Source organism: Zootoca vivipara, chromosome 14 (assembly GCF_963506605.1).
Source record: "Zootoca vivipara chromosome 14, rZooViv1.1, whole genome shotgun sequence".
NCBI classification, from domain to species: Eukaryota; Metazoa; Chordata; class Lepidosauria; order Squamata; family Lacertidae; genus Zootoca; species Zootoca vivipara.
This window is the reverse complement of record NC_083289.1, coordinates 30,032,629-30,060,062: the sequence shown is the minus strand read 5'-3', so window position 1 is coordinate 30,060,062 and position 27,434 is coordinate 30,032,629. Positions and strand designations below refer to the sequence as shown.

Below are 27,434 nucleotides of genomic sequence, written 5' to 3'. Positions count from 1 at the left end.
CTAAAATATGTAAGCAGTAGCAGCTCGTCTGTCATTTATTGCAGACGTAACCACAGCTTAAAGTTGGAACCACTACTTAGAACCTACTTATAATGCATATTACTCTAGTCAACTAGGTCTCCCCAGCTATGTCCTTGGGTCTGGGAAAGTTGTCTTGATTGATCGTTGCATCTCATATGGGAGATGGATTAAACCCAGGTGTTGTGCTTCTTAAAAAAAACCCACATCTTTAGACCCAGCCTATCGCCCAGTCTCAAATCTTCCATTCTTGGGCAAGGTGATTGAGCAAGTGGTTGCTGAACAACTCCAGGCACACCTGAAAGAAGTGGAGCATTTGGATCCCTTCCAGTTGGGATTCAGGCCTCACCATGGGACTGAAACTGCCTTGGTCGCACTGGTCGATGATCTCTGGCGGGCTAGGGACAAAGGTAAGAGCTGTTTCCTAGTTCTGCTGGATCTCTCAGCGGCTTTTGATACAATCAACCATAACATCCTTCTGGACTGTCTAGAGGGGTTGGGAGCTGGGGGCACTGTCATACAGTGGTTCTGCTCCTTCCTCCTGGGCCGTGTTCAGAAAGTGGCGGTGGGGGGTGCGTGTTCAGACCCCTGGGCTCTCACTTGTGGGGTGCCTCAGGGTTCTGTCCTCTCCCCTATGCTTTTCAACATCTACATGCAGTCGCTGGGAGAGATCATCAGGGGGTTTGGGCTGGGGGTTCATCAGTATGCAGATGACACCCAGCTCTCCCTCCCTTTTAAATCAGAACCAGTGAAGGCAATGAATGTCCTGTGTGAGTGCCTGGAGGCGGTTGGAGGATGGATGGCAGCTAACAGATTGAGGTTGAATCCTGACAAGACAGAAGTACTGCTTGTGGGGGAGAGGAGGCCAGCAGGTGTGGATGACTCCCTGGTCCTGAATGGGGTAACTGTACCCCTGAAGGACCAGGTGCACAGCCTGGGAGTCATTTTGGACTCACAGCTATCCATGGAGGCGCAGGTCAATTCTGTGTCCAGGGCAGTTGTCTACCAGCTCCATCTGGTATGCAGGCTGAGACCATATCTACCTGCGGACTGTCTCGCCAGCGTGGTGCATGCTCTAGTTATCTCTCGCTTGGATTACTGCAATGCGCTCTATGTGAAGGTGACCCAGAAACTACAACTAATCCAGAATGCAGCAGCTAGACTGGTGACTGGGAGCGGCCGCCGAGACCATTACACCGGTCTTGAAAGATCTACATTGGCTCCCAGTATGTTTCCGAGCACAATTCAAAGTGTTGGTGCGGACCTTTAAAGCTCTAAATGGCCTTGGTCCAGTATACCTGAAGGAGCGTCTCCACCCCCATCATTCAGCCCGGACACTGAGATCCAGCACCGAGGACCTTCTGGTGGTTCCCTCATTGCGAGAAGTGAGGTTACAGGGAAGCAGGCAGAGGGCCTTCTTGGTAGTGGCACCCGCCCTGTGGAACGCGCTCCCACCAGATGTCAAAGAGAAAAACATCTACCAGACTTTTAGAAGGCATCTGAAGGCAGCCCTGTTTAGGGAAGCTTTTAATGTTTAACAGACCATTGCATTTTAATATTTTGTTAGAAGCCACCCAGAGTGGCTGTGTAAACCCAGCCAGATCAGCGGGGTATAAATAATAAGTTGTTGTTGTTGTTGTTGTTGTTGTTGTTGTTGTTGTTGTTGTTGTTGTTAAGTCTCATCTTGCCTCTGGCTGCCCTGACCTGGCATGTCAATTTCTCAGCCAGAGCAACAGACCACATTTGCGTAAACCATGAGCCTATTGACAAGACCTGCTGCAGAATACTAGCATTTAGCAATTTTCTTAAAAGCAGCTACCAGCAAAAATGTCTGCAACTCAATATGAGGGCTTTGTGAAGATCTTAACTCCCCTCTCGCCCCCTCTGGCCCCGAAAGGAGAGCAGGGGAAGTGTGGCATAATGGCTCATGTGATGCCCTGAGATCACTTTGGGCACAATGCCCAGGGATGGGGCGGCTGTTCTTTTGTGCAAGAGGGTGGCAAGGGAACTGAGGCCCAGCTTTCACTTGTCTTGATGGGCGACGGTGTAGCAATGAAAAACTCCAAAGGAGAGAGAAAAGAGTTCTGGAGTTCCCAGTCAGCTCAACTTTTGCTATGGAGTCTTGTCAGCTGCTCTTCTGTCCCAAGAGGATGACGGTGCTTCCGCTGGTGGGTAAACTTTGGTCAATCCTTCTTCAAGTATGCAACCACTGCAGGGTGGGAGGTGATGGGTCTATCCCAAAATGCAGTGGGAAAACTTGGCACAGAGGGATCTTCCAAGCTCTCCAGTTTGTGTGCCTTTAATTTGTGCAATTGCATGCTGGCTGGCTGCCAAGTGCATAAGGCTGCGATCGATCGTGCAAGCAAGTTGTGAGTCGATTGGAGGGCTCCAATACATCGTCGCCTGCATTTGTGCTGGCTGCAATGAGGCCACAGCCCAAGTAGCTTCATTTCATGGGCCAGTTAAGTGGGAACAGCCTGACTGCAACTCACCCTCTGCCAGCAAGTCAAATGGTTTGGTGGCAAGTCTTTTTCAAAATTCTGCTTAGAATTTAAATGTTGGAATAAAAAAAAACTGACCCAGGTGCCTCAGTGTTTCAAGGTGAAGTTGCCTTGCTGCGCCCCTTTCCCTCTGCTTTTGAGATGCAGGTTGCTGGGCACGGGTATTGTGCCAGCTTTGCCTGCATGTAAAGAAAGGACTGTTTGGGGGAAAATGTTTGGTGCAAAACTGGAGGGGGTGGCACAAAGGTCAGGGTAAGCCTTACTTTCGAGTCATCTGTGTCTTGATAATGACTTCTCGACACGCTTTGCTGCCTGGCCACAATCTCTTCATCAAAACCAACTTCTTTTGATTGTTGTGTTATGATTTATAGTGCATTCAAAATAAGACCAAGCTAGCTTATAGGACAAACAACACAGAGGGGGGAGAGAAGTTTCAGACCGGAGTTTCAGAAAAGGAAACATTTCCAGCTGTACTTGGAAACAGGGACCTTCTGCATGCCAAGCAGATGTTCTGCCTTTGAGCTACAACCCTTCCCTTAAGGAACATCGGAACCTGCTTTACACCGAGTCAGACCATTGACTCTTAACCGCAGAAAGTTCTTCCTAATATTTAGTTGGAATTTCTTTTCTTGTGAGGAAGACATACTGCCTCTGATCTGAGGCAGAACATAGTCAGTGGCTAATAGCCATGGAGAAGTGTCTCCTCCACAAATCTGCTAAACCCTCTTTTAAAGTCATCCAATTTGGTGGCCATCACTCCTTCTAGTGGGAACTATGTGGTCTGTAAAGAAGGACTTCTTATTCTCCTGGTCTTCTGTCATTAAGCCTCCTTGGATGACCCCACTGGGTTCTAATATTATGATGGGACAGGGATGAACACTTCTCTATCAACTTTCCTCTTTATCTCTGGCATTCAATTCGCTTCTTTCCCTCTCCCTCCTTCCCTCCCTCCCTCTGCCTCTCCTCCAATGATTGCTTTCTGGAAGGTGGGGGAATGGCACACTTTGGAGTTTGACCCCCAAACCCCTGATAAGGAAACAACGTGTCCGTCCTTCTTGCAAGCCGCATCAACACAAAGCAAGCAGGCCTCCAATGAACTGAATGGCTCTGCCTATAAATTTCTCCTCTCACGCCTCGTGAAAATGTAAAACAGCCCCATTGGCAAATCCCCGTCTGCCCGCTGGCAATATTTAAGCCGTCTCGTGGATTGGCAAGAGGCTGGCGGCATCGAGGGTGACAGGAGAAAGAAATCCAAAGGTGTAGGCAGGGTAAGTCCCCTCAATGCTCATGGCTTGTGTGGAGGATTCTTATGGGTGGGTCTGGGGGCGCCTAGATCCGTCGGGGCTGCAAATGCAAATGCAAAAACCATAAATAGAATGGCGAGGAGCATCAGACCCGGTTCAGAGGTGGCAATGGGCCAGCCACATGGTCTGCTGGCTCTCTCTGGGCTGGTTTCAATGGAGCCGCTTCAATGCGCTGGTTGTTCTCTGGAAAGAACTGTCCCCTCCAACCCAGCAAAGGGCAGGCGCTTGGTGCCAAGGGAACTGAGCGGAATAAGACTGTGATCGGAATGGACAAAAAAGGTTGAAACTTTCCATTTCTTCAAGTCACAAGGAGGAAGCAATTCCAGGACGTGGACTTCACCAATGGAAATCAGGAGGGGAGAAGGGTGGGGAAGGGGTGCTGGCAATCTCAAAGGCTGGGGGATTTCACTGGGGATGCACAGACGTCTGCCCTAAGCCCCTGAGAGCATTGTGGGCCTTTAAACACAGCTGTGAATGGGATGGTTCAGACTCATCCACCTTTGGTGCAATTATTTTTTATTTCATGCCCCTCCTTTCCCTGTACAAGGTGGTGTACAGGGGCTCTCCCCTCCTCATTTAATCCCCCACAACAACCCTGTGCGGTAGGTTAGGGCAAGAGGCAGTGGCTGACCCACCCAAGGCCATCCAGTGAGCTTCATGGCCAAGTGGGGATTTGAACCCTGGTCTCCTGGGTCCTAGCCTGATGCTCTAACCACTACACCATGCTGGCTCTAAGCAAGGAGACAAAAGCCTTCTTGGTCAAAGCCTCAAGGATGGGGATTTCAAATTGGGTGGATGGGGAAACCCCTTGCCAGTTTGGGCAATGAAGTAAGATAGCCAGGCTACTGGTTCCCTCTGCTGGAAGAAATTGCCACTGGGACTTGGTACTCCAGGCAAAGAGCCCAGCAATGTCCTGTCCCTATGGGAGAATGGCTTCCCACAACTTGCTGGGCTCTTATGATGAGCTCTGGCTACTCTTTGTATGGGTGTCTCCACAGGCTTGTGAAAAATACCTTGGGAGCCTTCCATCCCACCCCCGCCAAATTGGAATGACAGCTCCCTCCCCAATAAGCACGGACCCTTGCCTGTAAACTTTAGACTTAATTTGCAAGGGGTAGTGTTTTATTTCCTGCCCCACCTAAGCCCCATATTCAGGCAGGCCTCGTTAGCCTGGGACAGGCTTTGCCAACTTGGCACATGCCAAATGTTTTGGGCTGCAACCCCCATTAGACCCAGGCAACTGGCCCTTCCTTGCTTAATTTTTTTGCATCCATAATGAATTACTGCAGCATTTGGGGAGAGAGCTTTTAACACTTTGCTCTTGCTGTGGTTTCCTGCTCTGCTACCTTCTCCCACAAAAAGTTTAAAAGGAGAGGGGACGACAGAGGACGAGAAGGTTGGACAGTGTTCTCGAAGCTACCAACATGAGTCTGGCCAAACTGCGGGAGGCAGTGGAAGACAGGAGTGCCTGGCGTGCTCTGGTCATGGGGTCACGAAGAGTCAGACACGACTAAACAACAACAAAGGCATTTGTTGATTTCCTCATATGTGTCCATGGGGAATCTTGCAAGGTTTTGGATTTTCCCAAGGGAGAGTTGGTGGCATATTTCTGAGGTGAAGTGGCCTGTTATCTGAAGCAGCGTCACAAATGAACCTTCCTTGCTTCCTTCCTGCGTACAACTCTAGTGCTTACTTTGTACCTGATATGCACTCAGTTTGTTTGCTAACTTCTCCTTACTGAGCTGGTATGTGCTGCACTGTGCATAAACATTTTGGGTTTATGCTGATTATGTCCATCTTAGATCACACTATCCATGTACATAGAGCTCACAGCATGCCACTCCTCTTTTCTGCTGTGTCAGAAAGTTCTTCTTAATGTTTAGCTGGAACCTCCTTTCTGGTAATTTGAATAGGTTGGCTTGAGGTCTCCTTCTGGAGCAGCAGAAAACAAGCTTGCTCCATCTTTCATGTCAAACCACCTCTCAGTCTTCTTCTCTTCTCCAGATAATTGTTAGATAATTGTACGCTGTTGTTTAAAACAACAACAACAACAACAGCCCATTGCTTGACAGTTGAGATAAGGCGTGTGATGCTGCTTGATGAGAATTAAGCCCATATTTAAAACGTTTCAGCAGGAAAACGTGCTTTGTGTGTGTCGCAGACAAGCTGTACGCTGAAGTTAATCTAGCACAAGATATTTTGGGTGCGATCAGAAACCCAGTGCTCACAGGAACAGAATGAGTATCGCGTTAGATTGTAATATTGTAGTACAGAATTCTAGTCCAAAACAGCAGGAGGGCACCAGGTTGGGGAAGGCTGTTTTAGAGGAACTCATTGAAAACATAGGCATTTCCTGCTGGTGCACCAGCACTCACCATGATGCCTGTTGCTTCTCTCCTGCATCTGGACACTGGAGACAGCTCCATTCTTAGCTATTATGGCTGGCATCCCACCCTCAAAGAACTTGTTCTTCTTCGTGACATGCAAATGAAATGGATCTATTTTCCTCTGTCGGATATTGTAAGGGTTGTAATGATGTCAGGCAATTTCTCTGGCACCCTTCCCAAAAGTCTTCAGCCCTGCAGGCTCCGTGCCCCGCAGCATTTTAGATGCTCCTTTGTTTATTTATTCAGAGCATATTTTTTACCCTGTTCAAAAGCCAAGAAGGCTCTCTGGGTGGCTTACAAAGATCAGTCGGAGGAGTGACAGTCTCTTAGCCTCTGAGGCTTTCGATATCTTTTTAGATATCACACAAGGAAAAGGGGATGGGGAGGGTAGAGGAAGGAGGAAAGCACCAAGTTCTTAAAGCTGCAGCTCTGGGATGAAAACAGTTCATATGGCATGGCTGCCGCAAGGTGTCAATTGAAGGATGGCCAAAGGCAGCTGGGAGGCAGTGGAATTGCCCTGCTTCTCTAGATTCAGCATCTACCGGTATAGGAAGAACTAGAGGAAGTGAAGCTCCTGGGAAAAGCAGGCATTTGGCCAATCAAGAAAGTGACACCCATCTGAAAGGTATTCCTCTGGCTCCTTGCCTCCTGCTCTGTACAGTGAGCACCTTAGAGCCAAGCGGAAGAACGTGTTTGTCTAGTCCCAGGGCTCCCACACAGAGCAGGGCAGCTTGGCTTCCGCAGCAGCCTCAGAGGATTCCTCCTCCCTTGGGCTGCTGCTCCAACACCTGGGCACAGCGAAGGCCTCCAAGGCTCCCGGCTGGCGTACCATTGGCTTGACCCAGACCAGCGTGTCCCACAGTAAGTGTTCTCTTCTTGGCATGGGGAGTGGAAAACATCCAGGTTTCTTTGCATTCTAAAAGGAAAACCCTAAAGCACAGCTATCCTATGAAATCTGGGCTTCTCCAAAGGTCGAGATGCAGTTCCCCAGCCAAAGGAGGAGGGGGAAGAGAGAGAGAATATGGGAGAGAAAGAAGCAACATGTATTAAAGGAAAGTGTGCACAAGAATAACTATATTAGGGACTAAACAAAATAAAAAAAATCCTTCCAGTAGCACATTAGAGACCAACTAAGTTTGTCATAGGTATGAGCTTGCGTGTGCATGCACACTTCTTCAGATACACTGAAACAGAAGTCACCAGACCCTTATGTATAGTCAGAGGGTGGGGAGGGGTATCACTCAGAAGGGTGGTGGGAATGGGTGATTGGCTATCAGCCAATCACCCATTTCCACCACCCTTCTGAGGGTGTGCATGCAGTGTATCTGAAGAAGTGTGCATGCACACAAAAGCTCATACCTATGAGAAACTTAGCTGGTCTCTAAGGTGCTACTGGAAGGATTTTTTTATTTTGTTTTGACTGCGTCAGACCAACACGGCTACCTACGTGTAACTAGTATATTAGGGACTGAACATGATATACAAAAATGAATTATATCAGGAAAAATTGCTTGCCCAAATGAACACAAATGTGTAATGAATTCTTTTTCTTTTAAAGTAGTTTGCAAACCAATGTGGAAATGCAGCAAACTGAATTTAGGATTGGAAAACCAAGGAACTGAAATGGTTTGATTTGTGTATCCATAGGGCACATGATCATGTGAAGGGATCATTGCATCAGGATGTCAAAGGGTCCCAGTGCTTAAGAAATGAACTTTGACCTTCTATTGACCTCACTGCTTAGGGGCTTGAGATGTTTGCTGTGGGGACCCCACACCAGGAAGCAACTCAGGCCCCTCGCCACCCACCTGGAGAACAGTCATGAAAAGCCTTTGTTGAGCCAAATGGCCCCAACCACCAGCTGCTAAGATCCTGGGGCCATGAGATGAGGTCCTTTAAGTCTTCTGCAGGTGACTCCGCCTTGGGAGCACAGGGAAGAAAGCACTGCTGCAAATGGACAAAGACATACGGTATACTGCAGAAAGGCCACCTCCTAAAGGAAAAGTAGTAGAACTGTAGAGCTGGAAGGGATGGCAAGGGTCATCCAGTTCAACCCCCTGCAATGCAGGAATAATATAAAAGTGGCTAGGGGTTACCTGTTGACAGTGACTGGCAGATGTCCTCCCTGAAGGAATCTGGGACCTTCTGTAGGCAGTTCAGATGCTCTCCCACTGAATTGAGCCTTACCCCAAAAGAAGGGGATTTGATGGTGTGTCTAGTCCAGGGTTGGGGAGCATGTGGCCCTCCAGATGTTGTTGGATGGCTACCTCCTGTCATCCCTGACCACGGAGTCTGCTGGCTGATGGGAGCTGGAATTGAACAACATCTGGAGGGCCACATGTTCCTCATTATAGAATTGTACAGTTGGAAGGGGCCATGAGGTCTTGAGAGTCCCATGGACTTCACGAAGATCAAACCTATCCATTCTGAAGGAAATCAGCCCTGAGCGCTCACTGGAAGGACAGATCCTGAAGCTGAGGCTCCAATACTTTGGCCACCTCATGAGAAGAGAGGACTCCCTGGAAAAGTCCCTGATGTTGGGAAAGATTGAGGGCACTAGGAGAAGGGGACGACAGAGGACAAGATGGTTGGACAGTGTTCTCGAAGCTACGAACATGAGTTTGACCAAACTGCGGGAGGCAGTGGAAGACAGGAGTGCCTGGCGTGCTCTGGTCCATGGGGTCACGAAGAGTCGGACATGACTAAACAACTAAACAACAACAACATGAGGTCTAGTCCAACCCCCCTGCAATGAGATTAAGAATCTCATGGTCTACTGACTCAGCTATCGCTGGTTTGCGGCCCAATTCTTCCAGACCCCTGAGCCTCCTAACCCAATACTTTCTACTCAGAAGGATGCCAACCAACCTAAGCAATGGACTCAGACATCTTCCAGAAAAAGATTCTTGGCATCCCCTTGGATTCTGCTCCAGAGGGGAGGAGGATCTGAACCAATGGCTTCCAATGACAAGAAAGGAGATTCTGACTAAGCATTGGGAAGAACTTTCTGAAAGTAAGAGCTACTCAATAATGGAATGGGCTGCCGCAGAAGGTGGTGCTCTCTCCTTCATTGGAGGTTTCTAAGCAGAGGCTCGATGGCCATCTGTCAGGGATTCTTGAGCTGAGATTCCTGCATCGCAGGGGGTTGGACAGATGACCCTTGGGGTCCCTTCTAACTCTACAACTCTGTGATTCTAGGTTTGGTAAGACACAGAGAGGCTTTTTCTATTGCAAGCCACTAATAAATTGAAATAGGGGTAACAGCAGCAACAGACATGGCTTTGCTTACTTTCACCACATGGAAAAACAATTCTTAAAATCAGCCCTTGCTTGTTGGATCCAGGAAGCTGGGATGCAAATGAGATGGTTTCCACGGGTTGGACTATAGATCTGCTTCTTGCTCAATCCCTTTGATCTGTTATGGTTGGCACAGTGTGATTGAACTCAAGGTGGAGTACCTCCCAATTACAGTCAACTTCTCTCCCTCCGCATGCTAGAGACTAGATCCTTCTTCCTGGATTCTGTTTTCTCCATGGAATCAGGAAATGGTACCCACCTCGGAGCAGTTTGGTTTGCATTTTCAGTCAATTGAGTTGCACACCTTTCCAGTCACAAGAAAATGTTTTTACTCTACAGGAACTTCAAGAGTGATCTCCAAGTAGGGGGATTTGATGGGCAGCAGATGTTGCTCAAGATCCTTACATATTTGTTGTATATTGCTCTCTCTCTCTTGGCCAGATAAACACACCAGGAAGGAAGGAAGGAAGGAAGGAAGGAAGGAAGGAAGGAAGGAAGGAAGGAAGGAAGGAAGGAAGGAAGGAAGGAAGGAAGGAAGGAAGGAAGGAAGGGTGCCCAGGAGATCCAAGTGGCAATGGAGCGAAGCACAACCACTCTGCCGCCTGCCTTCCCCCAACAGAGCTTGGAGGCTGTGGATATTGTTGTCCTGGTTCTGTACTTTGTATTTGTTATGGCTGTTGGACTGTGGGTAAGAAAGACATTTCCTTGATTGTTCTGTTCACTCCACATGGGCGCAGAGATCCAAAGGGAACTTAGGAATTTTATTTTATTTTATTTATTGCACTGCATTGCATTTATATCCCTCCTTTTCCTCCAAGGAGCTCAAGGTGCCATACATAGTTCTCCCCCTCCTCATTTAATTCCCACAACAACCCTGTGAGATTGGTTGGGCTGAGAGGCAGTGACTGGCCCACATGGTCACCCAATGAGCTTCATAGCTGAGCAGGGATTCAAACCCTGCTCTCTCAGCTCCTAGTCCAACACTCCAACCACTACACCACACTGGCTTTATACTGAGTCCATCTTGCTCAGTACTGTCTGCACTGACTGGCAGCAGCTCTTCAGGCTGTCAGACAGGAATCATTCCCAGCCTTACCTGGGAGCTTCTGGGCGCAAAGCAGATTCTCTGCCATTGAGTTACAGCCCTTCCTCTGATATAGGAAGCTGCCTTATACTGAGTCAGACCCTTGGTTCATGTAGCTCCTTATTGTCTACACTGACTGGCAGCAGCCATCCAGGAACCATCATAATTCCATGAGGTCATTTGTTACCAGGATAGACATACTCTCACTTTTGTTGAAATTTGTCAAAATGTGACTCTTGTCCTTTATTGGCAGATTCTAGAACTAGTTATTCTTAGCTCCTGGCACCCTCTGCCAGGGCAATCTGCCACCAGCTTTGGCACAGATTCCATACCCAGCAAGCAATGCAAGCACTCCATTCATTCATGTCTCCCTGCAGGTGTGATTGAGCAACTTGATGAGTCAAGGTAGTTCACTTCCTGCTTTTCCATGCTGCCAACAATTTCCACATGCAAATGGCCCAAGCACTTCTTGGTTGCCTTCCCAGCCATAAGCCTCCCTGCCTCTGCCAATAGAAACCACAGCCTAGTGCTCTCTGGAAAATGCCCAAGTGGGAATCTAAGAAGAGCCTGGCTGATATATAAGCCCCCCCCCAAAAAGGGGGTGCATTTAGTCCAGCACTTCTTCATGCAGCGCATAGTTAAACTATGGAACTCGCTTCCACTGGAGGCAGTGATGGCCACCAACCTGGATGGCTATAAACAAGATAAGACAAATTCATGCAAGACAGGGCTATTGAGAGTCACTAGCCACAGCGACTGTGCTTTGCCTCCACAGCTGGAGGCAGCAATGCTTCTGAATCCCAGATTCTGGAAACCATAGACACGGAGAAGGCCCTTGATCTCGGATCCTGCTTGAAGGTTTCCTACAGGCATCTGTTGGGCTGCTGTGTGAGAACAGGAGGCTGGACTAGATGGGTCACTGGACTCATCCTTATGTTCTTTCTTCTCACAGTGGCCAACCAGATGTCCCAATAGAATCCTTGGTCCATCCATCTCAGTATTGGTTGGCAGCATTTCCCCAGAGTTTCAGGCAGGAGTTTCTCCCACAGCCCATTCCTGGCGATGCCATTGGGAATTGAATCTGGGACCTTCTGCATGCCAGGCAGATCCCCTCCCAATGAGCTACTCTGTCCCTTTGCAGAGTCGGCCTCAGGGTGTGCCCACACTTTGCTTGCCCCATGCCTACAAAGCATGGGTCTGAGCGGGTTTCTGTTTGCCCCGCCGCTTTCCCCAGGAAAGCCTGCTCTTTACCACTGAACATCAGTTCCCAGAAAAACTGATTGACATCCCTAGGGCACCTAGGTACACTCTTTGCCCATGGATCAAAATCTCCTGCCCAGAATGCTGCTGGTCTCCTCTCCTCCACCCCCAGTCACTGATGTAGATCTTCACTCACCTCTTCTTCCCTGGCGGCCATTTTGTGGCCCACCTCAGGCGCCAAAATGTTTTGGGCAGTCGGGTTGTTGCTGATGCTGTTGTTGAGGGTGACTTACTGCCGCCACTTCTGGCTTCTTAGACTTGCTTGTTTTTATCACTCTTTCTCTTTCCCTTTCTTAGTCCATGTGGAAAACCAAGCGAAGCACTGTGAAGGGCTACTTCTTGGCTGGAGGCGAGATGGTCTGGTGGCCAGTAAGCAATCTCCATTATGATGTCTTGGTGGGGTGTCTGTTGCAGAGAGGATCTGCTATGTGTTTGGGAAAGGGGCTGGAATGCAGAGAGTCCTCTGTCTGCCTTCAAAGCCTCAAGGTGTTTTTTATGAGGTCTTATCCCTGCATTGAGATTATTCATACGGGTACAACTCTCTCCTAGCTGAGGTCAGACAGGCGGGAGCTGAGTGCAGAAGGAGCACGATGTGTCCCCCACCTTTCCCTAATACCCCAGGAAAGGAATGTGTACAGAATGAAATGCATACATTATGGGGTAAAGTGTGTATAAAACACACATTTCAGTGAAAATTGCAGTTAGAGAAAATTGTCTTAGAGAAAATTCCTCCTCAAAAATGTGCAGAATAGACCAAATTGTATAGAAAATGTGTACAGTGGGAGAAATCACACTAAAACACTGATCATTTTTTGTGAGGGCTTTGAAAAAGAAAAACAGATAACCTCACACTGATGTGGAAACATGGTGAACTGAACTTAAGAGTGGGAAAACAAGAAACTGAAAGTGAACCAGTCCCCATAATGAGACCTGACAGCCTTTCCAGGGGACCTGGATGGAGTCCTTTCTCTGCCAGGCAAGATTAGGTGCTCTTGGCAAGGGCAGGAACTGAGCTGGCTCTCCCAACCTCTCTTCCCAGGTGGGGGCATCTCTCTTCGCCAGTAATGTTGGCAGCGGACATTTCATTGGCCTGGCTGGCTCCGGGGCAGCGTCTGGAATTGGTGCTACAGCTTACGAGTGGAACGTGAGTATTGCATTTATGACACAACCTGCTCCTGAGGATGATAATGTGTGTGTGTTGGGGCGGGAATGGACCTGAAGGAACATCTCCACCCCCATCGTTCTGCCCAGACACTGAGGTCCAGCTCCATCAGATGTAAAGGAAATAAACAACTATCCAATTTTTAGAAGACACCTGAAGGCAGCCCTGTTTAGGGAAGTTTTTAATGTTTGATGTTTTATCATCATCATCATCATCATCATCATCATCTGTTGGGAGCTGCCCAGAGTGGCTGGGGAAACCAAGCCAGATGGTATTTATACCCCACCAATCTGACTGAGTTTCCCCAGCCACTCTGGGTGGCTCCCAATAGAATATTAAAAACACAATAAATACATCAAACATTAAAAACTTCCTTTTACAGGGCTGCCTTCAGATGTCTTCTTAAAGTCAGATAGTTGTTTATTTCCTTGGCATCTGATGGGAGGGCGTTTCCACAGGGCGGGTGCCACTACCGAGAAGGCCCTCTGTCTGGTTCCCTGTAACCTCACTTCTTGCAATGAGGGAACTGACAGAAGGCCCTCGGCACTGGACCTCAGTGTCCAGGCTGAACGATGGGGGTGGAGAAGCTCCTTCAGGTATACTGGGTCGAGGCCATTTAGGGCTTTAAAGGTCAGCACCAACACTTTGAATTGTGCTCAGTCAGAAACATACTGGGAGCCAATGTAGGTTTTTAAGGACCGGTGTAATATGGTCTTGGCAGCCACTCCCAGTCACCAGTCTGGCTGCTGCATTCTGGATAATTGCAATTTCCGGGTCACCTTCAAAGGTAGCCCCACGTCGAGCGCATTGCAGTAGTCCAAGCGGGAGATAACTAGAGCATGCACCACTCTGGCGAGACAGATCTTTTGGCAGACTGTGCCCAGGTGAGCTGAGGGCCTTCTCAGTTTACTGCCCAGAAGCTCCCTCTTGATGGGCAGGTTCAAGATACACACACACCCTCTGACCCTCTCTCTCATCTTTGGCTTCTTTACGTTTAAAACAGACAGCCTTTCAAACAGAGGACTCAAAGTAGGGCATGCAGCCACTCTGTGGACCCAAAGCCAACACAGAGAGAGCTTTTGTATGGTTTTGTTGGTTCTCTGGTTGGATCCTGCTTATTTTGTTCCTGACCTGCTTCTCCTCACAGGGCATGTTCTGTGTCTTGGTGCTGGCATGGCTGTTTCTGCCGATCTATGTGGCAGCAGGGGTAAGTCCACCGGCCACACTATGGCCACTGTTTCCCATCAACCTTTTCAGAGAGCAGGAATCTGTTCCGAAACGGAGGTGCCAAGTTACGCATCATGTCATTTCTCGGAATTGTAGTCTTTAAAAACCTTAAATTCACTGTCTTGTCCTCCCGAGGTAAAAGGGACTGTGCCATTTCCGTGATGTTATTACTGCCTATATTTCGAACAATCTTTTCTTGCTCCTTTTCATCAATGCTGTCTTATTATTTCCAGGTGACAACCATGCCAGAGTATTTGCAGAGGCGGTTTGGGGGCAAAAGGATCCAGATTTTCCTAGCGATTCTCTACTTGTTTATCTATATATTCACCAAAATCTCAGTAAGTAAGGAGACGAGAGGAGACAGAACAGAATTGGCTTGGAAAGAGTAGGTCCACCGAGGCTTCCTAAGTGACCTTTTTCTGCCTTTCAATCTTTCTGACATGTTGTGTTGGCTTCTGAATGACAGGCAAATAGATGAAAGGAGGGAAGGATTTAATCTGGATTTAAGATTATGTAGGTTGCTGAAGGCTGAGGAAGATTTTGGGGAAAAGCCTGCTTCTCCTACCTGTTCTTTGATGCTAGATGTATTGAGCACACAGAATGATTTTACAAAGTGTTCCTTTGTGTTCTTCCTGTTGGAACAAGGGCAAGCGAAAGCAGTAGCAGCTCATTTTGCTTGAGAACAGAATCTTCTCCCTCCTTATCTATTTTGTCTGTTGGTGAGTTTCCTGCTTGTGGTTCCGCCTGTTTGGTTTGCTCCCTTTTTGTGAACTTATTTCTCTTGATATAGATGTACTGTAAAGGAGATGCAGCAGAACATCTGAGGGCTTATCCACACTTACCTCTGCTGTGCTGTTATCATGGTCTGCGATCTTCAGCTCTGTGTCTGAGTGCCGCCCTGCTTCCCCCCCCCCCCGCTCCAGAGCTTTTGCTGTGGAAACCTGCTCTTTAAAGCTCAATAAGAGCAAACATCAGTCCATGGAAACCCCAATTTGATGTCCAATTCAGCTTTAAAGAGGGTGTTTTCACAGGAAAAGCTCCAGAGCAAAACAAAAACCTTCAGACACAGACCTTATGCCTTGGTCCATTGAGCTAGTATTGTCTTGCAATGGCTTTCAGGGGTTTTCGATGAGGGACATTAGCAGCCTTGCTTGGAGATGCTGGGGACTGAACCTGGGACCTTCTGAATATTAGATGCTCTGCCCTGAGCCATGATGACCCTCTCCTGTGTTGTGCTGGACAGGGACAGAGGATGACTAGCCTGCCCGGTTTAGGAATTCTTCTTCTTTGGGGTCAATGGGTTTTAATGAGTAACTTACTAACACTTTCTCTTCAGTTGCTCATTAACAACCAGACAGCACTCAAGGCCACTACTACTACTATTACTACTGTTAATAATAATATGGACTGCCCCCCCTTCCAAATGAAGTGTCCTTTGCTTGTGTTTCGTCAATAGCAGGACCAGGGTGCATTTTTGCATCTAGCAAGAAGATGCTCCCAGTCTGGACTCCACACACAGATGCCTTGCTTTGCTGATGTCATCAAGTGGATCATTAGTTTAGTTTTAAGACTGATTCAAAACAATTATTGATGCACACAAATGGAATCCTGAAGTGATATACAGAGACAAGGGGTAGGGAGGGGGAGTTACTCGCATATGGGGGTCATATGGGGTTGGGGAATCCTTGTCCTCCCACCCCGCCCCAGGTCAGACTAGCTGGTGAGTTTGAGGCACTTGTGTGTGGTTGTTGGGTTAATTTCATTTCCATTGGGTTTGTTCACATCCCCAAGCTTCCTTTTGCCTGAGTTGTCCCGCACGAATTTTGCAAAGCCCTTTCCTGCGTTAAATGTAGCCTCAAATGTGCTTTTCTACTGTGTGGCAGTGATGCAGGGCATTCTGTGCTCCCTGAAATGTTGTGCAGATGCCTGATGAACCATCTTTTGACCCAGCTCAACACGGTGGCCCTATATTGTGTTAGGCTCATGACGTCTTCCATTTAATCACACACACCACCTTGAGTAGGCCTGCAGCAACAGAGGCAGCCCTGACAGTTAACTTCAACAGCATTCAGGGCAAACAAAACCCTCCCTTTTTAGCCATGGAGTGTGCATGAGAGCCAGTGTGGTGTAGTGGTTAGAATGTCGGACTAGGACCTGGGAGACCAGGGTTCAAATCCCCACTTGGCCAAAAAGCTCACTGCCTTGGGCCACTCACCGCTTCTCTCAGCCCAACCTACCTAACAAGGTTGTTTGGGGGGGGGGGTTAAATGGGGAAAGGGAGGAGCATGCATATGTCTTGAGTTCCTTGGAGGAAAAGATAGAGTAGAAATTCAGGAAATAAAAAAATTCTCCTGTTTACAATTCAAGAGAATGTCAAATTAAAGAGGGACATGGCAGTGGTAGGGTGGTGTAAATCCCACCGTGCTTTTCTAGCAGCCTGGATTGGGGGCTACCCCCAATTCCCCACAGACTGCTACTGCTGCTCTCCAGCACCTGTTGAGTTTCCTGCTCCCAAGGAATGACTGAGCCATTGTTCCAGCTCTTCCTCTTCCAAACAAGCTTCTCCTTTGTCCAAAAGAGCTGAACAGAGCTTGGCTGTCCGTACAGGGGGTGGGGGTGGGGGTCCTTCAGCTGTAGGGCACAATGGAGCTGAGAGCATTTATTGGTCTACTTGAGGTGCCTCCAGTATTTTGCGGGAGTGGATCAAAGCCCTCTGCCACCCTCTAGTGCAACACACACACTTTGAAAAAGAATCAGGCTTTTTTGCCATTTGGAAAGCACACTGGAAAATGTGGGATGAGTGAATGGTTAATACGAGACGTGTAAACACCCCACAAACAAATCAAGATGAATGGAGGAGGGATCCTCACAGTCAAGTAGATCCAAAAGACCAGACGGAGTCTAACCTCAGTGTCCTCATACCTGTCTGGATTTTGTCTCCTCCAGGTTGACATGTACGCTGGGGCCCTCTTCATCCAGCAGGCTTTGCACTGGGATCTCTATGTGGCTGTCATTGGGCTGCTGGTTATCACAGCCATTTACACTGTGGCAGGTGAGTCTGATGAGAGAGAGAGAGAGAGAGCTAGCTCTGTCCTTATCTCTCTATTCAACCTCTAGGAGCAGATATGTCCGTTCCCCACCCCCACCCCAAATTAAGGGCTTTTCTAGCAGAGTTTGTTTGTATATTGCATTTCTATCCCAGTTTCCCACCTGAGAAGGGACGCGGGTGGCGCTGTGGGTTAACCCACTGAGCCTAGGGCTTGCCGATCAGAAGCTCGGTGGTTCGAATCCCTGCGACGGGGTGAGCTCTCGTTGCTCGGTCCCTGCTCCTGCCCACCTAGCAGTTCGAAAGCACTCTGGTTCGCCAGAAGCGGCTTTGTCATGCTGGCCACATGACCTGGAAGCTGTACGCCGGCTCCCTCGGCCAATAAAGCGAGATGAGTGCCGCAACCCCAGAGTTGTCCACGACTGGACCTAATGGTCAGGGGTCCCTTTACCTTTACCTTCCCACCTGAGCTTGAAGTTGCATCCATGGTTCTCCCCTTCTCATTTAATTCTCACAACAACCCTGTGAGGTAGATCAGGCTGAAAGGCAGTGATTGCCCCAAAAAGTCACCCAGGGAACTTCATGACTGAGTGGGGATTTGATTTCTGGTCTCTCCCAGGCCCTAGTCCGACACTAACCACTAGGTCACGCTGACTGTCCAAGATATCTTGCTGCCTCCGATAGCGGAATAGGTAGTTATTGTGGCTAGTAGCCTTATCCTTGATGAAGTTGTCTAATCCTTATTTAATGCCATCCAAGTTGTTGCTGATCGCTGCATCTCGTGGGGCGGAGTTCCATAGTTCCAATGGTGCATTGTGTGAAGATGTCCTTCCTTTAGTCTGAACCTCCCAACGTTGAGCCTCGTTGGATGGCTCTGAGCTCTATTCTTGTGGGAATCACAGAATCACAGTACTGCAGGGTTAGAAGGGACCCTGCAGTGAAAGCGGTTGGAGAGGGAGAAGCGCTTTCTGTACAGAAGCTGATTGGACTGGCTATTGGGTCTTATTTTGATATTGGCAATGGGGCACTATGTTCCTGAGGACAGCAGGCTACCCTAGAGGACACAGGGGAAGCTGGCCTCCAATATCTCCCGGTTGCTCCTTGCCTGCTCCAGCTTCTGCAGCCTGAGGCGACTTTCACTCTGCCTAATGGTAGGACCGGCTCTGCTTTTCATCAGTTATCTTATGGTGGTGATCTACCCAGAACAGGACTAGGTCAGCCACCATTTGACTGCACTGTGCAAGCAACTGGGCAGATGAGGCTTGACTAATGCAAGCCCAAATCTTTTGGCCAAGCTAATGTCCAGGCCAAGTTCCAAGCACAGGTCTTGCTTCTTCTGTTCCCTCTGTAGGTGGCCTGGCAGCTGTGATATACACCGACGCCCTGCAGACTGTCATCATGCTAGCTGGGGCGCTGACGCTGATGGCCTTCAGTAAGTATCTTAGAACCACAGAACCATAAAATTGTAGAGTTGGAAAGGACCACAAGGGTCATCTCATCCAACCCCTGCAATGCAGGAATATTTTGCCCAACATGGGGCATGACCCCATGCCCTGGGATGAACAGTCTCATGCTTTACTAGTTGAGCTCTCTTGTGAATGGGGTTTGGGGTTTGCCCTCTGAGATGTGATGCCAAGTTTTGCATGCAGGAGAAAGCTGCAGGTGTCCACTTCATTCATTGCTACCTGACTTTCCTCGTACCTCCTTGAGTGGCTGCAGCGCAGCACCTAAGCATGTGATCTAGGACATCTCTGGGTTGAGTCTGGCCTCAAGCTCAAGCAGGCCAACTCAGTCTCCTGGTTTGCAGTACAGTATAGGCATAATAATAATAATAATAATAATAATAATAATAATAATAATAATAATGACAATTCATTGCCCACCCTTCACCCTAAGGGCACATGACAGGATTAAAATATAATATTAAAACACTGTTTGAAAATCAGTTTAAAACAACTTGCAATGAGGTTGGTCCTATAATATGCATCTCCATTGTCAAAAGCTTGGGTAAAGAGGCGCGTCTGCAGCATTCACGAGAAGCTGTACAATGAAGGTACCAGGTGCAGCCAGATGGGCGGGGTATAAATATTAAATTATTATTATTATTATTCTGTGGGAAGGGAGAGCCACAGCTTAGGGGCTGCCACAGAGAAGACCCTGTCCTGGGCTGCCGCCACTCCAACTTTCTGAGAACACCTGAAAGGGTCTCTAGCATTCACCTATTTTAAGACTTGTCATGAGCAGACACTCGCAGAGGTCCAGAGATGCCTGAGTTATTTCTAGTCTTTGAGGTCCCTAGTCAAAAATAAAAATATCATATAATCAGCTGATATGAGAGCACCCCTTCATCACGATCTTACGTTGTGCCATCAGAGCCAATATTTTTAACAATATTTATGAATGTTTTAAACTCTCTTAAGATGACAAAATCTGTAACAGTTAACCAAAAAGTTATGTCTTCTACCAAACCACACCTCTTCCTTGCTTAAATCTGCAGCTCTAAGCTGAGAGAGCGTGTCACATTCTTGGGCTCATGTCAAGACACGCTACCTCACAATGGAGAATTCTTCCCTAAAGCTCATTGAGAAACTTAGCAGTTTATCAAAACACCACAGCAGGCCCAAGCAATACAAATACTGAGCACCGGCAGGAAATCTGAACATCGTTTACTCTTCAACTTTCCAGGTTTTTCCAAAGTTGGAGGGCTGGAAGACTTGCAGAACAGATACTTCCAAGCCATTGCGAGCAACAACAGTGGCAACAACAGCTGCGGTTTGCCCAGGGACGACGCTTTCCACATCTTCCGGGATCCTGTCACGTCTGACCTTCCCTGGCCAGGAGTGCTGGTTGGAATGACCATCCCCTCGCTGTGGTACTGGTGCACAGACCAGGTGGTTGTCGTTGTTCTTGTCGTCGTTATTAATATACCACCCTTCAGCTGAAGATCACAGGGCCAGGGGCATAGCAAGGGGGGGGGTGTAGGAGGTGCGGCACATCCGGGTTCCACTCTGGGGGGTGGTGGTTACACTCAGCGGCGCCCCCCCCCCAGTGAGCGAGCAGCCAGCCACCACCCGGTGAAAGCCTCACTCGGCGGCTGGCTGCTTCCTGACTTGCTTGGCGGGCACACACTTTGCTTCTTTCTGCTCGGGCGGAGGTGAGGGGTGGGCCAGAGAGGGGCATCAGCGGCTGCTGACCTAGCCTCCCTGGCCTGCCCCTCGCCTCTGCCCGAGCAGGAAGAAGCAAAGCACACGCCGAGCAGGTGAGCGAGCAAGCTGCGGAGTGAGACTTTTTACCAGGCGGCAGGGCAATGGCGCCTCCCCAAGCCGCCCGATAAAAAACCTTGTAAAGTGCTGGGGCGGTTTGCCGGCAGCGCCCCTCCAGTACCATACGTACAGTGCTGGGGGTCCTCTGCTTGTGGCTGCGGCCATGAACGGAGGACCCCAGCAACATCCCTGTACAGCACTGGGGCGGTTTGCCATCGCCGCATAGCGCACATGTGCGGTGCCGCTGCGTACACCGCATGCGTCGTGCACGGCAACGCCCTGCCCCCGGGTGCATGCCCCTGGTGCCGCTCCGGACACAAAATACATAATACATAATAAAACAAGAACAAACCAATAACCCCTCTCCCACAAACACAATTAAAAGGACGTAGAATGTTCCTCGGGGCTTCTAAAATCCATTTTTTGTTGTCCTGCCCTTTGTCCCCACATGACAGGGGTATAATTTAAAAGTCAGAAAATGCCAAAGGATTTTGCCAATGCAAAATTGATGTGAGTAACAACTTCAAACCAAAAGGGAAATATCACTGGACAGGCCCTGAACCCAACACCTCCATCGTTATAACTCCAGATAAGCCACTGCCTCCCTCTGCATCTCTCAGGTGGTCTTAGATGGGCCAACCTGTCTCCTTCCTTACGTTGCAGGTCATTGTTCAAAGATCTCTGGCAGCCAAGAACCTCTCTCATGCCAAAGGGGGAGCCTTGCTGGCCTCCTACTTGAAAATCCTGCCCTTGTTTATGATGGTTCTGCCTGGCATGATCAGCCGCATCCTCTTTCCAGGTAAGAAGGAAGAATAAGATGCCCCCTGATGCTGCAGAGTGTAGTGAATCGTGGAGTTAGAGGGTACCCACCCCCCAAGGGTCATCTAGCCCAACCCCCTGCAATTCAGGAATCATAGTTAAAGAATCCCTGGCAAATTGCCATCCAACTTCTGCTTAAAACCCTCAAATGAAGGAAAGCCCGCCATGTTCTGAGGTTGTCTGTTCCACTGCTGAACAGCTCTTACTGTCAGAAAGTTCTTGCTGATGTTCTTCTTCCTTGTCATTTGAATCCATTGGTTTGAGCGGTGAGAACGTTGGACTCACTGGGTGACCTCGAGGCCAGTCATTGCATCTCTCAGCCTAACCTACCTCGCAGGGTTGTTGTGAGGATTAATTGAGGAGGGGAAGAGCCATGTAGGCTGCCTCGTATTTCAAAACTGCCAGCACATTCCAAAAATAAAATGTGCCATAAAACCATCAAAACATCATAAAGTCGCAAGATGCAGAACCAACAACCAAACCAAATTAAATAAGTTTTCTGAAATAGACTTGTTTTCAGTAGGTGACCTGCCTCTTGATTACAGATGATTTGCAAACAGTTCCCCATTCATTTTTACGCCCTTGGCTCCCCCCCCCACTCTCTCACAGCTATTTACAACAAGTTTAAATTACATTTTCATCACAGATCTCGTGGCTTGTGCTGATCCGGTCGCCTGCAAAAGGATCTGTGGCAACCCATCTGGATGTTCTGATATTGCATACCCCAAATTGGTCATTGAACTTTTGCCAATTGGTAAGGAGGAAGGGGGGGGGGCTTCTCAGCAACCCGAACAGAGATGCAGGTGGATGGAAATTTAGCTGTAGGTGAGAGACCAACAGCACTTTCGGATGGTAACAAATAAAGTCCAAGATGTTCGAGGACAAGGGGCGGTGCTCATTGGAACTGGTGGGGAAGAAGGCAGGGAGGCCAACATTAGGTGGAGTCAGAGCCAATGACAGGCAGAGCTAACTAATTTTCATTTTGTCCCCGTTCTCCTCCCTGCCATGTTCAGCTGCCACCATGGCTCAGTAAACAACAGAGTTATTTGCAAAGTTTTTTTGGGTGGCCCTGGGGCATGGCATGAGCTTATCTCTGAAGACCAGTTGTCAGGTACCACAAATGGGGAGAGTGTTGCTGTTAAACCCAGGCCCCCTTTGCTGGCTTCCCAGAAGAGATGGCTGAAGACCATGACCTGGATGGACCCCCTTTAGCCTTGATCCAGCTGCTGCAGAGCTTTTCTTATATTAGGAGAGAAGTGGGCACTCTGGTTGGTCCAGGGCACCCCTCGCGAGTGATGGGCTCTCCTTTGGCTTCCAGGACTCAGAGGTCTGATGATGTCTGTGATGATCGCAGCACTGATGTCCTCCCTGACTTCCATCTTCAACAGCGCAAGCACCATCTTCACCATGGATCTCTGGCGAAATATCAGGCCCCTCTCTTCCGAGTGGGAGCTCATGATCGTTGGCAGGTAAGGTGCCCCATGGGCGAGGTGGTGCACACTCAACAGGAGTCCCAGAAGATCCCAGGGTAGACTTCCAATAGTTAGATCATAGAATTTTAGGGTTGGAAGGGACCCCCAAGGTCCCTCCTCCATCCCCCTGCAATGCAGGAATCACAGCTAAATCTCACTTTGATACAGCCTTTTATGTTTCAGGACTTACTCTTTCCTTGCCATTAGAAATCGGTAGCAAAACGAAAAGATAATGAGGCCTTTCTCCTTGATTCAGGGTCTTTGTCCTGCTCCTTGTAGTCATTTCCATCTTATGGATTCCGCTGGTCCAGGCCAGCCAGGGGGGACAGCTCTTCATTTACATCCAGACCATCAGTTCCTATCTGCAACCGCCCGTGGCCGTGGTGTTCATCCTGGGCTGCTTCTGGAGAAGAACAAATGAAAAAGTGGGTGAGATGCAGGTTCTCGTGGAAGTCCTGAGCGGTGGGAGTTGTGAGCTGCGTTATTTGCAAAGTTTTTTGGGTGGCCCTGGGGTATGGCATGAGTGTGTCTCTGAAGACCAGTTGTCAGGTACCAAAAATGGGGAGAACATCTTCTGATGCAAATCATTGCAATTTTTTTTTATGTGTGTTCCAAGTATCAGTATATTTACCCATACAAAATATGTGTCTAAAAGCAATCCATTTCTATGCTGCAAGGGTTGTCATATCTTCTATCCATTGATCAAAAGGCACCAAGTATTGTTTCAAATTTCAAAGGATTGTTGGGCTTTGGTTTGTGGATTGTTTTGAGATGGCTGAATTCAGCAGATGTGCCCTAAAAGGGGGATTAAACCAATTTTCCACTTGACTGTGCTGTAGATGCCTCTTCTTGTTCCAACATGGGATTCTTCCTTCCTCCCAGGGGGCATTCTGTGGCCTTTTGATTGGGATGGGAATGGGCCTGATCCGAATGGTGCTGGATTTCATCTACCCGCTGCCACGGTGCGATGAGGCAGACGGCCGTCCAGCGGTGGTGAAATACGTCCACTACCTCTACTTCTCAATGATCCTGAGCCTGGCTACGCTGCTTGTGGTGGTGACTGTTAGTCTCCTGACAGAGCCTCCTTCAAAAGAAAGGGTGCGTAATTCCAGCAGGCATTGCCAACTCTCGTTTCTGGACCCATCTTCTTGGGCGCTTTAAAACCCAATCAAATTAGAGCAGCTCTGAAACCTGGAACAAATTAGGTGACACCCAGGGTGGATCTACACACGGTGGGGGGGGGACTTTAAACAAGTCAGAAATTAGATCGTTCTAGTAAAAGGGGAAAAAATCCCTATGGAAAACCGTTGTTTCAAAATTTCCTGCTCTCTGTCGCCATCTGGTGTTGCATGTTTAAAGTGTGATCAAATCACTGTTTCTTTACTAATGTAGCTGAGTCCCCACGCTGTCCCTTTAAAACACTTCTATGCCGCTTCATCAACCACAGATAATCCTGGGATCTGTAGTTTGTTAAAGGTGCCTTTTGTCCTAACAGATCGCCCGCCTCACCTGGTTCACCCGCAAGGATGCTCATGTAGAGAAGGATGTCCTTCCACAAGCTCCCGGAAGCCCTGCTGTCCCTCTCCCTGCCAGTGGTGTCCATGAGGCTGGTCCTCGTTCTCCAGTGCAGCTTGAGATTAGTGATGGCCCTGAAAACAATAAAAACGGTAAAACTTACCAGTGACCCACAGAGAACAGAGTTCAGTTGGTAGAGCATGAGACTCTTAATCTCAGGGTCATGGGTCCATTTCCCATGTCCATGAGCCTGACCACTGATTTACTGCTAACTTGTCTCTTCTTCAGGTTCCCTGGATTGTAAGAAGACCTCCAAACTCACAAGGCTGTTTTTGTGGATCTGTGGAATGGAGAGCAGGAATTCGGACACTCCAAAATCTGCTGCAGAATTGAAAAGTGAAACCGCCCTGGCTTCCACGAAGGAAGCACCTTTTGTGAAGCACATCCTCAACGTCAACCTGATCATCTGCTTAAGCGCAGGCGTCTTCCTCTGGGCTTACTTTGCATAGCACCTAGCCTCGTCTATTCAAGGACGCTGTTCAGCGCCAAGCAGATGGGCATTGCTATAGGAAGGACTAAGGCGAATGATAACACTTAATAACGACCCTGTACCAGACACTGTGTTTTTTAAAATTCTCAAGGAAAGTAAAAAGGGCCTGAATGTTTGCAGATGGACTTGAAGAATTTGCAGTAGGAGAACTCCAGAGCCTCTCCAATGTAACTGGGTCCCTGGCGGTGATTTGGGGGCAAAGTCCATTAGCAGGTGTGCTTGGCACAGTTATTATTTAAACAAATGAGACACCGTTCTTTTGCCATGCGTTTCCTGACAGTCGCATGACCCCACATGCGGCAGGTGTCTTTTGTGGCTCTGGGGGTTGTAGCCAGCTAAGTTCTACTCAGAGTAAACCCATTGAAATTAGCAAACAATAGATAGGACTATGGAACTAACTATTCCCTAGGAGGCAGTGAGGGCCACCAACCTGGATGGCTTTGTAAGATAATTACTGTAGATAAATTCATGGAGAGCTATTAATGTCTACTAGCCACGAGGGTTCTGCTCTGCTCGGAGACAGCAATGCTTCTGATTCCTGGCTGCTGGAAACCATAGGAAGGGAGAGTGAACTTGTGCTCAAATCCCACTTTTGGGTTTTGGTTGACCCTTGTGAGAACAGGATGCTGGACTAGATGGTCCACTAGCCTGATCCAGCAGGCTCTTCTTAGTTTCTTACATTAGTATCACTCACTATTCCCTTGGGCAGGCATCCCTAAACTTCGGCCCTCCAGATGTTTTGGACTACAATTCCCATCATCCCTGACCACTGGTCCTGTTAGCTAGGGATCATGGGAGTTGTAGGCCAAAACATCTGGAGGGCCGCAGTTTGGGGATGCCTGCCCTTGGGTCTGTTCTAAGTAGGACTAGCATTGGATACAACACGGGGTCTTTAATAAAGCCTTTGCCGACCTGGTGCCCTCTAGATGTTTCGGACTTCAAATCCCATGTGGCTGTGCTGTCTAGGGCTTATGGGAGTTGTAGTCCAAAGTGTCTGGAGCACTCCAGGTGAGCAAAGCCTGCTTTAATGCCACAATGTTTAGCTATGGGGACTCATGCCATGGTGATGCTCTTCATACCAGAACCGTGTTCATGCACTGAATCCTCCATAGGAGCTCACAGCCTCTTTGGTCCTCCCCAATCCTCTTAGCTCAGCGTGGCACAAACCATCATTAAGGCAGATAGTTCTTAACCACAGATCCAGGTTCAGACAACATGCTAAGGCAGCTTTGGCTTAGCTGCCATACTGAGCAAAAAGGGACCGAACAAAGCTGCTGCAATCTCCTCCTTCCTGGGAGTCGTACTTTGACTTAGCATCACATGCAAAAGTTGCCACAGTGAACAAGTATTGTTCCTTGTCCTGAGCCTACTGTAGTTCAAGGTGGGTGACTTTCTCCCATAGCTTGAACCATGACAGCTTAACAGGCATACAGTTTATTTGAAACATTGGAAGCTACCTTATATTGAGTCAGACCTTTGGTCCATTGAGCTCAGTATTGCCCACACTGACCAGCAACAACCGTCCAGGGTTTCAGTCCCGAGTCTCTCCCAGCCCTACCAGGAGATGCCAGGGATTAAACTGGGGACCTTCTGCATGCAATGCAGGTGTCCTGTGCACCGAGCTAAAGCCCTTCCGTCTACATTTGTAGGACAGGCATGTCTTAAGGTTCTCAGTCACTACAAGAACAACCTGTTATGTTCTGTTTAATATCCTGCAGATATACATCCCAGGCATTCTCGATTTACAAATGTATATTTCAGTGGTGTCATACAATGCCAATTTTGTGTTAAAAGATAATATTAGGGGCTGATAAAAAAATGGCATTCTCTTGAAGTGAACATGCATTGCAGGGGGTTGGACTAGAGGACCCTTGGGTGTCCCTTCCAATTATACAGTTCTGCGATTCTATGAAAGGTTCTTTAGCAGGGTGCTAAACTTCAGTTTAACAATGAAGGAAAAGGTAGCAAAATGAACTTTTCTAGAGTGCAAGAAGACTGCATAACCCCCCAGAAACATCTGTGGACATAACTAGGAAGGAGAAAGAGTTGCTTGTTGAAATGGCCAACATATTTGTGAGGTTTTCAATGGGAGAGTGTTTTGACGGTGTCCCTTTTACTGTACAAAATAATGCAGAGAGTATTTTTGTGGAGTATTTTATGAACTGTGTCATGTTTTTCATGGACTTGTAAAAACAAAAACAAATCAATGTGTGTGTGTTTTTATTTATTATTCTGAATGGAGTCAGGCATCTGTGCAAGGATGCCTCGATATGTCTGAGCTGGCTTCAGTTTTCCTCATCATGCAATAACCAGTCTAACCCAGTGGCCTCTTCATACCAGCTCCAGGGTGATGTGGGAAAGTTGCATGCAATGCCCTGGGAAATGTCTGCGGAGCCTATCCTTGTCTTTGGAGAACCCAGGGAAGTTAAATGCGATGCTGATAATATTTGAACCTCGACTGTGTGATTCTAGCGTAGTGCAGCCCAAATTGTCTTTCCTCAGAAAATGAGTGTCTTTATAACAGCTGCC

At 48.3% G+C, this 27,434-nt stretch overlaps 1 protein-coding gene across 5 annotated transcripts; it reads left to right on the top strand.

The window, feature by feature from the left end:
• Positions 1 to 10: 10 nt before the first annotated feature.
• SLC5A11 (solute carrier family 5 member 11) lies at positions 11 to 27,292 on the top strand. 5 transcript variants are annotated; one of them, XM_035131136.2, is made up of 16 exons: positions 3,799 to 7,071; positions 9,949 to 10,195; positions 12,149 to 12,220; positions 12,891 to 12,995; positions 14,161 to 14,220; positions 14,474 to 14,578; positions 17,187 to 17,292; positions 18,638 to 18,718; positions 19,972 to 20,177; positions 21,213 to 21,348; positions 22,015 to 22,122; positions 22,687 to 22,837; positions 23,097 to 23,265; positions 23,723 to 23,938; positions 24,336 to 24,507; positions 24,644 to 27,292. In XM_035131136.2, the coding sequence occupies exons 2-16, from the start codon at positions 10,082 to 10,084 to the stop codon at positions 24,862 to 24,864; spliced, it is 2,022 nt and encodes a 673-aa protein (XP_034987027.2). In that variant the 5' UTR covers positions 3,799 to 7,071; positions 9,949 to 10,081; the 3' UTR covers positions 24,865 to 27,292. The 5 variants fall into 5 exon arrangements, with proteins under 5 accessions (XP_060138888.1, XP_060138887.1, XP_060138889.1 ...); XM_060282905.1 differs by lacking the exon at positions 3,799 to 7,071 and adding an exon at positions 11 to 428 and having other exon boundaries at positions 24,336 to 27,292; XM_060282904.1 differs by lacking the exon at positions 3,799 to 7,071 and adding an exon at positions 2,798 to 3,787 and having other exon boundaries at positions 24,336 to 27,292.
• Positions 27,293 to 27,434: the final 142 nt, after the last annotated feature.